The sequence below is a fragment of the Pseudophryne corroboree genome, chromosome 12 (assembly GCF_028390025.1).
Source record: "Pseudophryne corroboree isolate aPseCor3 chromosome 12, aPseCor3.hap2, whole genome shotgun sequence".
In the NCBI taxonomy this organism is placed as follows: Eukaryota; Metazoa; Chordata; class Amphibia; order Anura; family Myobatrachidae; genus Pseudophryne; species Pseudophryne corroboree.
In genome coordinates this window covers 19,831,798-19,846,887 of record NC_086455.1, presented here as the reverse complement: position 1 = coordinate 19,846,887, position 15,090 = coordinate 19,831,798, and the positions used below count along the sequence as shown (strand labels likewise).

General features: G+C 46.1%; 1 protein-coding gene across 1 annotated transcript in view; it reads right to left on the bottom strand.

Annotated features, from left to right (window-relative positions):
• Positions 1-460: 460 nt before the first annotated feature.
• TARS2 (threonyl-tRNA synthetase 2, mitochondrial) overlaps positions 461-15,090 on the bottom strand; it is a 60,850-nt gene continuing 46,220 nt past the window's right edge. The window contains exons 15-19 of the mRNA XM_063947156.1: positions 7,875-7,975; positions 4,702-4,806; positions 3,604-3,676; positions 1,865-1,979; positions 461-981 (exon numbers count right to left, since the gene is read on the bottom strand). Coding sequence (XP_063803226.1) covers positions 833-981; positions 1,865-1,979; positions 3,604-3,676; positions 4,702-4,806; positions 7,875-7,975 — 543 coding nt within the window. The 3' untranslated portion in view covers positions 461-832. The remainder of the gene's footprint in view (positions 982-1,864; positions 1,980-3,603; positions 3,677-4,701; positions 4,807-7,874; positions 7,976-15,090) is intronic.

Here is a 15,090-nt window from a genome sequence, read left to right as displayed (position 1 = left end):
GGGGGGGGGTAAATTTGCTGTGCAAGTGTGCGATCCTATGTGTATGCTAAGCGACAAAAATCCAGTGTGTGTAGTCTCTGCACAGCCCAGGACTAACTCCTACAGTGCGATGATCGGGGCCGGAGCAGACGTCACACACCCTTCCTGAAAACGCTTGAGCACGCCTGCATTTTTCTGGACACTCCCAGTACATGGCCCGTTACCACCCACAAGCAGCATCTTCATGTCGGTAACCTTGCAAACAGATTTTTTGCACCATCCCGTCGCTCACCGACGATGCCCGTTGTTGTTGTCCGACGCACATGCGCATTGCGGTGCATACACATGCGCAGTTAGGACCGGATTGCCCGCTGTGTGAAAACGCACAGGAGCGACCAGATCTGAATGATCCCTGACATCAGATCTTACTGCTAACAGATTTTGTTGTTTTTGTTTACAGAACTATACATATGAGCATAACTTTTATACTATAATTTATTTCAATTCAGACGAGCACTCGTGACGGCAGGTTCCAATAACTCGTTCATAAATGCATATAAATAAGGAAAGCTGGGCAGTACTCACTCGTCCATATGCTTTTCTTACACATAACTAGGACACAATTTGTGTTTTATTATAACAGACCATGATTACTGGTGCTAGGAGCAAGTCTAATACGATAGCACCATGTGACCTCAGCACATGACCTGTAGAGGATTGCACCGGTATCACTGAAAGACCGGAACGGCTCAGTGCATTGCTCTTGGTTACACATACAGCTCCCATATTGATGTTATGATTTGACCAGTTAATAATTTGGGATTTAGCACTTCTCAGTTGTGTAACAAGAGAATCAGTAGATCTCCTCCGCATTTCCAACACGTGAATCCCGCAGCTCCGCCAACCTTGCGATCAGTTCCGTTAGGTTACGCTCCCCGTGCTGCCTGCGGTCTCTGGTCCGTACGTTGACAGTGCTGTTCAGCTTTTCCTTCTCCCCGACCACTGCAGTGCAAGATAGGAGGTATTCGGTATGATGCAACACATAAAGCGGTAATACTGTGACGATGTGGAGCAGACTCTTCCACAAACAATCCCCAACTGAATAAGTGGCGGTCAGCACGGTACAACGAAGACATTTACATAAGGTTATTCATGGCACAAAACGCTGGAAAGGAACTCAGATTTGCATCGTGGAGCTTCATGCTTGGATTACTTAAATCCTACCTCTTTTAGTAGCACAACTTTCATTATATTACTTTTCCACCAAAACTACAGGACCCGATGGGGTTCACTACGATCTGCCGGCGGCCGGCCTCCCGGCGACCAGCATACCGGCGCCGGGAGGCCGGCCGCCGGCTTACCGACAGTGTGGCGAGCGCAAATGAGCCCCTTGCAGTCCGCCGCGCCACACTATTTTATTCTCCCTCCAGGGGGGTCGTGGACCCCCACGAGGGAGAATAAGTGTCGGTATGCCGGCTGTCGGGCTCCCGGCGCCGGTATGCTGGTCGCCGGGAGGCTGACCGCCGGCATACTGAAGACCACTCGACCCGATGAACCCTAGCTCTGCCCTGGCACAATGGCTGTGCGACACCTCTGCACAAGAGGAACACACCTACAAAAGGCACACTCTCCACCTTTTTGTTTAAATAATCTCACTCCACCAAATTAAATCAGATTTTTGTACAGTTGGGAAAAACTCTCCATAGTTAACTAGGAACACCCTGAGCTCGCCCACCTTCTCCCCTTCTGCTCAGATGCCACCACCTTGCGCCACAAATCCATAACACCTGTTGCTAAAGCAAGACCAGCATCGTGCACAAGGGCAAACCCTTTATGGCAGATGTGATCTATCGGGGATGAAAAAATAATTAGAAAGGACAAATACCCAGAATGAAGTTGTACTGTGCCAGTTGAGCCTTGCGGATTTTTTTGTTGAAGGTGGTTCCTTGGTCTGTATCAACATCCACCATAAAGCCACTGTCATGAATGATTCTATGTACCTGGTAGACAGATAAAAGGAATAATGCAGAATCAAGTCTAGTTACTGTACTAGAGAACTAGTCACTATGTGACTCCAGGCCCCATGTCAGAAAAGCTCAACAAGACTTAGAGCACTCTGAAGCGAGTTCTTAGAGATGTCAGGGTAACAGGCACTTCAGTTTATGCCCTAGTTATTAATTGAAATATAAAAATATTAGACATAAATTTTGGCTCCAAGTGCAATACAGATCACTTTACGAGTGCTACAATTGTTCAATGTGTCCTCCACTGTGGCCAACAACAGTTTCCATTAGAAGAAAAGTAATCTCAATAGCAGAACATAACATGTCAGGTGGAATAACCAGCAAGTGACTGATAATGCAATCTTTCAGATTTGGCAGGGTACTGTATGACATCTTTCCCGATACACCTGGTTCTTCAGAAAATGTGCATGGTGTGAGGTGCAGTGACCAGGATGAGCAAGAAGTCTGAAAGTAGTGGCTGATGACCCATTCTTCAGTAAAGCGTTCCTTAGCTATTATAATACTATTCAAGTGACTTGTATCGCCACCCGATGACAAAGTTTGTGACTAAAATGTATTTTTCAATAAATGCTAGCCCTTCCTGTGAAGCACGTTGCCCAAAGTTCTCTTTATTAAGAGTCTCAGAACTTGCTCCAGAACGCTCCAAGTAGGAATACTTTCATTTTAACAGCCCTGGTACATAAGGATTTTAAAATGAATGTTAAACAATTACTGATGTGAGTTTTACAGTAGATCCAGAATTGTTTTTTTTTTTTTTGCTAGTCTGGCCCATCTGTTGGTCGTTATGTACTAGATAAAAACACCAATGTGATTTTATTCTTCAATGAAAGTGAACCAATTAAAAGCCAAACATACCTATGAGAGAACTGCATCATATAATGGGGGCATCCCAAAAGTTGGCATTCCGACAGCGGGAACGCGGGTTAAGGTTACGGTGCGGAAGGGGTCGTTAGGGTAGGGTTAAAATACATATCGGGATCCATCTGGATTTTGACCTTCGGGACACCGCTACCAGCATCCTGTTGGGATTTCGTACCCAACACCATGGGGGTCATTCCGAGTTGTTCGCTCGTTATTTTTTTCTCTCAACAGAGCGATTAGTCGCTAATGCGCATGTGCAATGTCCACAGTGCGAATGCGCCAAGTAAATTTGCTATGCAGTTTGGTATTTTACTCACGGCATTACGAGTTTTTTTCTTCGTTCTGGTGATCGTAATGTGATTGACAGGAAGTGGGTGTTTCTGGGCAGAAACTGGCCGTTTTATGGGTGTGTGCGAAAAAACGCTACCGTTTCTGGGAAAAACGCGGGAGTGGCTGGAGAAACGGAGGAGTGTCTGGGCGAACGCTGGGTGTGTTTGTGACGTCAAACCAGGAACGAAACTGACTGAACTGATCGCAGATGCCGAGTAAGTGTGGAGCTACTCAGAAACTGAGAAGTGTCTATTCGCAATTTTGATAAGCTAAGATTCACTCCCAGTAGGCGGCGGCTTAGCGTGTGCAAAGCTGCTAAAAGCAGCTTGCGAGCGAACAACTCGGAATGAGGGCCCATGTAACAGTTTATAAATAAGAACCAGGTCTCCCTGTGGAGCAAGTCTCTTACCTCATGGGCATAATCCTCAGTACCGGTTCCGGTAGGGACCACCATGACCTGGAATGGGGAAAGCCAGAATGGCCTGGAGAAGACACAATGCTTAAGTATAAGATGGAAAAGCGGCACTGTAGACGTAAACTAGCCGTTTGTTACTTACAGTCCATCTACAGTACTTTCATTATATTTCTGTACTCTTTTCTGCTAAACCTTTAGCTCTCAATATATGTTCATATTGCAGATTCTTCTTCTTCGATATTAATATGATACAGCATACAATGTCCCTCCTGCTGAGTGTCTGACATCTATACTTTATGGATGTAACTTAATGTGTGTGTAGACTTGCACCTATAATTAAAAGGCACTCATCATTTTGGTATGCTTATAAAGTGAATGGGTAAATGGAATTGGGTTATAAAGAACACTCGCTATATAAAATGAGTAGAGAAATGTTTTCTGTACAGCCTACGTCAGGAATAGCCAACCCTGGTCCTCAAGAGCTACCCAGCAGTGCACGGTTTCCAGGTCTCCTCACAGAATCACAAGTGAAGTAATTAGCTCCACCTGTGGACTTTTAAAAATGTGTCAGTGAGTAATGACTACACCTGAAAGGTGAGCTGGGAAACGTGAACTGTAGGTAGCTCTCGAGGACCAGGGTTGGCTACCATTGGCCTACGTGAATCATCACCGTAGTCCCCGTCGTCTTTCTAGATGAGACCACCCTACGTGATAAAAAATCCTGCCACCCACCCCCCGACCCCAATCTACCATCTCTGGAATTTTACTTTCCTAGCAGTCCACTGATACGCTGGTATGAGGGGGTATAAGGAACCCCTAGTGACTGCTCATTACTGTCTGCTGCGTCTACTCTAACTAAACATTTCCTGCAAATAATGTATTTATAAAAGAAGTATACAGTAAAAGCAGACAGCATTCTCTTATACACTTTCCAGCACATGACACCAGTATAAAACCTCTTATGGACAGTTCACAGACCACAACGTGAAAGACTTATCCTGCTGCCGGCAGACACTTACTGCCACGGGCTGTTCAGCCTCTGATATAGCCAAGCCCTGACACATCCGTCAGCTGATGGGTGCCCACACTTACCACTTCCCAGCGTAGCTCTCAGCCAGGATAGCCAGCATCCTCTCCACAGAGCCCAGCACAGCACGATGGATCATCACCGGGCGTTCTACCGCGCCGTCCGCCTTACTGCGACAGGAAACACAAGGGGGGCTGTAGTTGGCATCGCTCCGCTTCATACGTGATAAATGCCATTACATTATTGGTTCTATTTCCCTCGGGCATCATTCAGCCTGACCTGGTAAACACCGCTCATACCAGTCATTCCAGCTGATGATGAAAGCGGATCTATGTATGGTTAATCACAATATATGCCGTACAGCAGGGCTATTCAATATGCTGTGGCACTACATTTACCAGCATGCCCTGTCACAGCTTCAGCATGCCTTAATGGCAAAAACTGTGGCAGGGTATGCTGGGATGTGTAGTTCCACAGCAGCTGTGGGGGCACATGTTAAATACCCCTGCTGTACAGTTATATGTCCCGTGTGTTGAAAATGTTTCATGTATGAACAGATTTGATTTGCAGGAAAATTTGGCGGTAGGTAATGGAACGGACAAATACACTCAATGTTATTATAATTCCAAATAACGTCAGTGACGTAAATCAGCATTGCTAGATAACCAGAGGACAACATAGGGACAGCTGGGGTCAGTCATGGTACGAGCTGATTGCATTAGATGACAACGTGTGCTGCAGATCTATGGGTCCCATAATTTAAAATCATTTTTTCATCAAACCTTGTTCATGCACAATGTGAAATTGCTCCTCCAGTAGCGTATTCAGAAATCTGCAGCATGTGTGCGGAGCCACAATCTTTTCAGCCCGTCTTGTAGACAGATGAGTTTCGTGAATCTGAATGTATAATTGCACAAGTGCCTACGCTCTACTGTGCAGGAGGCTACCCCAACTCTTGCAGGCTGGGTATGTTCTGAGCGGGGTACTGCCCCCATTCTGCTATTGTCTGACCTTGCTACCAGTCCAGCACCCTGATCAGAGCTCCCGGATGGCAATGCCATCATTTCAGCACTTCTACATTCAGACTGGTGCCAATCTGAAAGATTTCGGGGGAACTTAATGGCAAGTTAGCGATCACATTAAAAACACTGGAACGTATTACCCAATGCAGGGACTCTCGCCCTTAGTAGAAGTGCCGTGAACTGGCAATTGTTTATCACTGCAAACGTGTAACTAAGACTTACTCATCGTATGTACAAATAGAATGACAACTTTATTTTTGCTGGCTTACAGAATGTGCTGGGGATCGTTTTGTGTGTGTTTCTGTTCTAGATAAGCCTTTCCCTTTTTATGTAGCTCCTGTGGTCATGTCTACACTATATTGAGCAACTTCCTATATGTGCATCGTTACGTGGAAACACTCCAGGCCAGCAAGGAGGATACGAACATAGCAGATGAAGGGGTTTATTTACTAAGCCTTGGATGGAGATAAAATCAACGGAGATAAAATACCAGCCAATCCGCTCCTAACTGCAATGCCACAGGCTGGGTTTGGAAAGACAGTTAGGAGCTGATTGGCTGGTACTTTTTGTACGTTGACTTTATCTCCTTCCAAGGCTTAGTAAATAGACCCCTAAGGCGTTCCACTCAAGATCAACCCAATATTTTTTTTTCAGAAAGCGTATAAATATTAAATATTACGCTATGTACAGGAGCAAATAAATAGGTTGCGCTCAGAACACTGGGGACCCGCTGAGCCCCATATAAGTGAGCAATGGTCAAGAGGTTCAGTTGTTGTCCAGACCAATATGCCAGAATTGTGATCTAATGTGGCTTGGACTGTGGAAAGATTATTGGTGGCAAATGTGGTGATTTGTTATTCAAACATCTCAGAAACGCCTGATCTCAGAGAAAAAAAAAAAACCCTCAACAACAGCGAGTGTCAGTTCTGTGGGAGAAAGTGACCATGTGCATCCCTTTATGGTCACTGAGGAATATTCAATAAGTCGGGTCCATTCCGACATGCAGTTGTCGGAATGGACCCAACAACTCCTATTCAAAAGAGCGGCCAAATCTGACTGTCTGATTTGGCCGCTCCCGCGTGTCCTGTCCTGCTGCTGTTGCTGTCAACAGCGGGGGGAGCCGTCAGCGGCGCCAGGGGAAAGGAGCTGTCAGCGGCGCCGGCCACCAGGAGGAGGTGATGTCTGCATCGCCAGGCGCCGGGAGCAGGTGATGTCTGTGGCGCCGGAGAAGAAGGGGGGGGGGGGGGAGGAGAGCAGTGGAGGAGACAGAGCGGATGGGGGAGGAGAGGAGGAGATGGGGGAGCAGCGGCTGCAGCAGCAGAGGCTCAAGGCAGCGTCCACCCGGCTCCAGCAAGCAGGACATCGCTTGCTGGAGCCGGGTGGAAGCTGGTGATGGGTCCCTGCTCCTCTGTCTCCTGCTCTCAGCTCACTCATCTCAATCCGACTTTTTTTTTTTAAAGTCGGACTGAGATTGTCGGAAACAGAGCTAAAACCTGTTGGGTTTGGCCCCGCTTCAGACAATGCACGCTGATCGGCGGCTGAAGCAGACGATCAGCGTGCATTCCGACAAGTCGGGTTTCCCGACTAGTCTACAAATCCATCTATGGCTGCTTCCGTCAGAATAACGCATCATGTTATACAGCACACGTCACCTCAAGCTGGTTCCACCAACAGGACAATGAGCTCAGTGTACCCCAATGGTCTATAGGATGTGGGGGAATGACAGATTCACAGCATGAATGTACGTCTGTAGCAACTGTGTGATGCGGCCATGTCACATGGTGCAGAATATTTATGGGGGGGGGGGGGGGGGGGGAGAGATGCATCAAAACTTGGAGAGAGATAAGATGAGATACCACGGCCCAGGGCTAGAAAGGTGTACTTAATAAAATGGCCACGGAGTGTGCTTACACACACACTCACACACAAACACACACACACACACACACACACACACACACACACACACACACACTGCTTTAAAAATATTAACAGTTCCTGTAAAAATCTTTACATGTCCAAACCACAACACACAGCGCCTCTCCTGCGTGGGTATGACACATTACCGTCCATCTGGATCAGCCACCTGGGGCACTTGGCATCAGCCTCTACACGGAGATGCCAGAAACAGGTAACTTTCTCACGCCAGGAAAACCTGTCCCCTCCTGTCCGTGTTACACATGGAAACCCAATACCTGGCAAGACAGGACACATACCCCACGTAGCTGAGGTTGAAGCGGATCGGTAGCTGAAAGTCGAGCTGGATGGTGGCACACTGATGGTAACGGCCCATGGCGTCTTGAATCTGGATGTCAATCTGGAGTGAAGAAAAAGTCCTCGGTTACAGGAACAGCATGGCGGTGTTCCCAGGCCAACATGACCGTATGCCCCGACCACAGCCACAAACTGGGTAGAAGGCATGGAACCCACCAGTAGGTCTTGGGATGGTGGGAGGCAGGCTGAGCACACATGGGGAACCTACATAAACCCCCCGGTCACAGAGGAATCCATCCGGCAGCTAAACCCATAAATACCCATAAATACCCACTATACAATAGGCTAGAATGAGTGTGTACGGGTAAGGTTTAGGAATCACCAATCACATTTACTTGCCTGCCTCCTGGCACGTAGCAGTGGATGGCTGTTTTGCCGTTGTTGTGTTAAATGGACGAGACTGTATATAAGAAAACCCTACAAAGCATGCAAAGCAATGAGCTTATCTAGAGCAAGCTGGATCCTGGCGTTGGACCTCCGTAAAAGGGAATTGATGACATGTATAGCTGCCAGCTGTAGGTGTGAGTGTCAGGGAACCCGCTGGCTTACACAGTGTTACACAGACAGCCAGAAACCAGTACAGGAGGCGTTGAGCAATGTTTGAGATAACTGTGGAAAGTTTCAGACGCCCTGGGGCACAGAAGATGCAGCAACTACACAAATGTGAGAAGCCAGTTATCTGGAGAAGACACATCTAATAAAGTCTATTGAGCAATCTACACTTTCTGACATTCGTGTTATGAGGCTTTCTGGCAAAAGCCAACCTGTTCAGTGGAATGTAGCCAGTCACCGACTATAACAAAGAAAACAGTTTGTGATGTAGCTAAGATACAGAAGGGACACGTTACTCCTGTGGTACCGTGTACGTGGAATAATCTGCAGAAGCTTAATCTCTGGGAGACTCCATAGGAAAGCATCATCTCTTCAGAGGCTTAAGGGCAAATTATATCCCCTGTGTTTGCACATAATAATTCTCAGACCTGAAATCACGTTACATTTTTGTATTTGTGCCATTACATCCTTCACAAACACTAAAGAATAAAAAAAAAAAAAAAGGATATTTTTGGGAACATATATTTCCTATAGAAAGTACAGGCTCAGAAAGTTCTATTAAAATCTTTTTGCTCATGTGCAATGATTTTCTGACACACTTTGAGAGGTGGAAAGAGACAGAGAGATTGAGGTGGAAAGAGACAGAGATTTGTAGCTAAGCCGGCCACTCTACCTCCCATCAGACCATCTCAGCCAATCGGAAGGCAATTCATACTTAAAGCCCCTAGGAGACGCGAAACACACAAACACACTTAACCTGACAGTGAATGAACACTGCAAATAACAAGAGAGTGGAAGAGCAGTGTCCCTCAACTGAACTAAGAGAAACGGATTTAGCGGTAGGTACAGAAAAATCTTCTCTCTGTCCTCTGCTCTGGGGAACACTGCCAACCATGGGGATCGTCCCAAAGCTGCCCTTAGGGAAGGTTTGGATCAGTAAAAGGGGGCTATTCTAGCCAAAACATTAGAAATATATTTAACTCACAAAGCTAGTACAGCAGCTACCGATGACGATGCCCACTCCAGGGGCAGATAAGTATACTGCCTTACCGATTGGCTGACGGGATGTAGAGGGGAGGGCTTAGCTACACATGTTAGTTTAATGTGCCCAGCCTCTCACAGCACCCGCTACATCTCAATGGTTGGCGGTTGATGGTATGCTACGCAACATTAAAGGAGAACGCAAACCGCACTAAGTTATGCACAGTTTTAGGGGCTACCTAGAACCATGGTCAACATATGGAACATATGGAGCCTATGGCGCATTGGGTGCTGCGGCAGTGATAGAAACAAGACACGGTTACAAAAAATAAATTCAGATATATAAACAAAAAATTCTATAATCTGAAATCTACACTGTTCTAGCACTTCTCAAATTATACTTAAGATATTGCAGCATTTTTATGCTAACAAGTACTGAAAGTCAAAAAGAAAGGACGACTGGGCACTGGTATGTGATAAGTTGTAACAAATAATAGAAAAACCAAAGTTGGACAATTACATTGTTGGAAAGGAAAAAAAGAACCTTTCAATTGTAGTCCCTGTTGGTGGTGCGCCCAGAGCTAGAAAGTACAAGTACTGACAAGGGGAGAGAGAAAAAGCTCTTGTGTGGGCGCACTCTTATGGAAAGAAGAAGGATTCTTTAATTAGGAGATGAAATAAAAACATTTGTTTATTTTATTAATCCAAATTAAAAACAAATACCCGTCTCCGATCCAAAGAAGTGTGTTTTATCTCACACTTCTTTGGATCGGAGACGGGTATTTGTTTTTAATTTGGATTAATAAAATAAACAAATGTTTTTATTTCATCTCCTAATTGAAGAATCCTTTTTCTTTCCATAAGAGTGCGCCCACACAAGAGCTTTCTCTCTCTCCCCTTGTAAGTACTGAAAGTCAAAAGACTGCAACAGATACACGTTCTACAATACTGAGTCTATAAGGCAGAAATGAACACGGCGTTTGTGAAATATTCCTGGGTGGGTGCACGACAGATAGATCCTGGCAGACCCTCCTCAGCCATTGTCCAAAACATATCCGGAATCTTGTAAAAAAATCATTTACAACGCCGTAGTTAGGAACTTTGCAAGTATTAGGTTCATTTATGTGAGGTCTGGCCAACCTGTGGTTCTCCAGCTGTTGTGAAACCACACATCCCAGCATGCCCTGCTACAGTTTTAGCATTCCCTAAAAGCAAAACCAAGGCAGGGCATGCTGGGACTTGTAGTTTCACAACAGCTTGAGAGCCCACAGGTTGGCTAGGCCCGATCTGTGACGTACATCAACTACTCTGGCCTGCATAACAGCCTTGAATAGAGAAAGGGTAAATAAAGGATTTATGTGCTGTCATTACACACATGCAGCCAGATGGAGGCGATGCGTCACAGTCTCCCGCTACTGTCTGAAGCACAATAATGGTAGAACATAGGCATAACATGATTGTTTGTGTAATACAGTTATACCACCAACACGCACTGTCTCTAAAGTAACTTCTTAAAGTATCCACTGACCGGTCATTTCCGCACAGTGCAGTATTGAAATATTTGATTTTCTGGAATCAATTCTTTTGCTATAACATACGGTCATTATCCACCATTCTGTGATGTTTGTACAGTATTATGTAATAGACTGGGATATTGCATCATCCCGTGTTTACCATAAACATCACTTTCCCTACACTAATTGCACACATTTCCCGAGAGACTTGCTGTGGCCTATGTCTGTGCCTCTTGTATTTGCCAAGTGTCATGCGTGTATGAGCTAGATGTGTGTTAGAGGTTTCTATGGAATTCAGTCTTTAAATTTCCATAAACCAAGCTGCTTTTTAATCTTAACAAAACGCACAATACCAGCGCTTGTGTTCTGTATGTAGTCCATAATTCGCAGCATTTAGTCTTATTCCGTATGTATGTCTAGGTAAGTACACAATTATTTTTCTACCTGTGTAACACTTTTTAAACATACTAATTATTACCTCTCACCCATGTAACACTTTCCACACATAGCTTATGCTTCTTCCTTATTAACACTTACTACCACTATAACCTCTCACTGCTGTGGTGCCTTGGGGCGGTTGGACTGTGCCGACTTGCGGGGGTCCCATGCCCGTTGAACCTTAGTGTTAGGGACCCACCAGATGAGGTCACCTGGTTGTTGGGCCCATACATTTTGGCCACAACGTATGCTAAGAACCTCCATTTTGCTCTATGTTAGATTGGTATCCGGACTCTAGGTCGACACCCATTGGTCAACAGTACGTAGGTCGACACAAAAAATAGGTCGACATGGCCATTAGGTCAACATGAACAAGGTCGACATGAAAAAAGGTCGACGAGTTTTTCACATTTTTTTTCTTCATGTTTTGCGATCCACGTGGACTACAATTGGGAACGGTAACCTGTGCGAAGCGAGGCACTTTGCCCGTTCTCGAGCCATGCAAGGGGACGCGGTGCATTAATTGGGGTTCCCGGTCACTTGACTGAGAAAACGACACAAAAACAAAACAAAAACAAAAAAACTGTCAACCTTTTTTCATGTCGACCTATGTCTAGTGACGACCTACCCACTGTCGACCAATGGGTGTCGACCTAATTGCTGTCGACCCTGAGTCTCATACCCGTTGGATTACAGAGTTTATTACAATTATTCTGATCAGCGGTGCTTAGTATTATGGAGTGTGCATCTACATTTTTTGTTTAGATGCACATGGTGAGTATGTAGACATTTCGACCATGTCAATATTATGACCATGTCAACATTCTCATCTTGACATTCAAACTGTCACCGAAACAAACCGGAACCCCACATTATTTGCTTAATCAAGGCACTAACTATATATATATATATATATACACACACACTACATTTTAAAAATAAGAATTTACTTACCGATAATTCTATTTCTCGTAGTCCGTAGTGGATGCTGGGGACTCCGTAAGGACCATGGGGAATAGCGGCTCCGCAGGAGACTGGGCACAAAAGTAAAGCTTTAGAACTACCTGGTGTGCACTGGATCCTCCCCCTATGACCCTCCTCCAAGCCTCAGTTAGGATACTGTGCCCGGACGAGCGTACACAATAAGGAAGGATTTTGAATCCCGGGTAAGACTCAAACCAGCCACACCAATCACACCATATAACTTGTGATCTAAACCCAGTTAACAGCATGATAACAGAGGAGCCTCTAGAAAAGATGGCTCACTACAGCAATAACCCGATTTTTTGGTAACAATAACTATGTACCAGTATTGCAGACAATCCGCACTTGGGATGGGCGCCCAGCATCCACTACGGACTACGAGAAATAGAATTATCGGTAAGTAAATTCTTATTTTCTCTAACGTCCTAAGTGGATGCTGGGGACTCCGTAAGGACCATGGGGATTATACGAAAGCTCCCAAACGGGCGGGAGAGTGCGGATGACTCTGCAGCACCAAATGAGAGAACTCCAGGTCCTCCTCAGCCAGGGTATCAATTTTGTAGAATTTTACAAACGTATTTGCTCCTGACCAAGTAGCTGCTCGGCAAAGTTGTAAAGCCGAGACCCCTCGGGCAGCCGCCCAAGATGAGCCCCCCTTCCTTGTGGAATGGGCTTTTACAGATTTTGGCTGTGGCAGGCCTGCCACAGAATGTGCAAGCTGAATTGTACTACAAATCCAACGAGCAATAGTCTGCTTAGAAGCAGGAGCACCCAGCTTGTTGGGTGCATACAGAATAAACAACGAGTCAGATTTTCTGACTCCAGCCGTCCTGGAAACCTATATTTCCAGGGCTCTGACAACGTCTAGCAACTTGGAGTCCTCCAAGTCCCTAGTAGCCGCAGGCACTACAATAGGTTGATTCAGGTGAAACGCTGAAAACCACCTTAGGGAGAAACTGAGGACAAGTCCTCAATTCCGCCCTGTCCGAATGGAAAATCAGATGAGGGCTTTTACAGGATAAAGCCGCCAATTCTGACACGCACCTGGCCCAGGCCAGGGCCAACAGCATGACCACTTTCCATGTGAGATATTTTAACTCCACATATTTAAGTGGTTCAAACCAATGTGACTTTTGGAACCCAAAAACTACATTTAGATCCCAAAGTGCCACTGGAGGCACAAAAGGAGGCTGTATATACAGTACCCCTTTCACAAACGTCTGAACTTCAGGGACTGAAGCTAGTTCTTTTTGGAAGAAAATTGACAGGGCCGAAATTTGAACCTTAATGGACCTCCATTTCAGGCCCATAGACACTCCTGTTTGCAGGAAATGTAGGAATCGACCTAGTTGAAAATTCCTCCGTCGGGGCCTTACTGGCCACGCACCACGCAACATATTTTTGCCAAATGCGGTGATAATGTTTTGCGGTTATATCTTTCCTGGCTTTGATCAGGATAGGAATGACTTCATTCGGAATGCCTTTCTCCTTCAGGATCCGGCGTTCAACCGCCATGCCGTCAAACGCAGCCGCGGTAAGTCTTGGAACAGACAGGGTCCTTGCTGGAGCAGGTCCCTTCTTAGAGGTAGAGGCCACGGATCTCTTGAAGTTCCGGTTACCAAGTCCTTCTTGGCCAATCCGGAGCCACGAATATAGTGCTTACTCCTCTCCATCTTATAATTCTCAGTACCTTGGGTATGAGAGGCAGAGGAGGGAACACATACACTGACTGGTACACCCACTGTGTTACCAGAGCGTCTACAGCTATTGCCTGAGGGTCCCTTGACCTGGCGCAATACTTGTCGAGTTTTATAAACATGTGGAAGACTTCTGGGTGAAGTCCCCACTCTCCCGGGTGGAGGTCGTGTCTGCTGAGGAAGTCTGCTTCCCAGTTGTCCACTCCCGGAATGAATACTGCTGACAGTGCTATCACATGATTTTCCGCCCAGCGAAGAATCCTTGCAGCTTCTGCCATTGCCCTCCTGCTTCTTGTGTCACCCTGTCTGTTTACGTGGGTGACTGCCGTGATGTTGTCCGAATGGATCAACTCCGGGTGACCTTGAAGCAGAGGTCTTGCTAAGCTTAGAGCATTGTAAATGGCCCTTAGCTTCAGGATATTTATGTGAAGTGATGTCTCCAGGCTTGACCATAAGCTCTGGAAATTCCTTCCCTGTGTGACTGCTCCCCAGCCTCGCAGGCTGGCATCTGTGGTCACCAGGACCCAGTCCTGAATGTGCGGCCCTCTAGAAGATGAGCACTCTGCAACCACCACAGGAGAGACACCCTTGTGCTTGGTGACAGGGTTATCCGCTGATGCATCTGAAGATGCGACCCGGACCATTTGTCCAGCAGGTCCCACTGGAAAGTTCTTGCGTGGAATCTGCCGAATGGGATTGCTTCGTAGGAAGCCACCATTTTTCCCAGAACCATTTCATTGATGTACTGAGACTTGGCTCGGTTATAGGAGGTTCCCGACTAGCTCGGATAACTCCCTGACTTTCTCCTCCGGGAGAAACACCTTTTTCTGGACTGTGTCCAGGATCATCCCTAAGAACAGAAGACGAGTCGTCGGAATCAGCTGCGATTTTGGAATATTGAGAATCCAATCGTGCTGCCGCAACACTACCTGAGATAGTGCTACACCGACCTCCAACTGTTCCCTGGATCTTACCCTTATCAGGGAATCGTC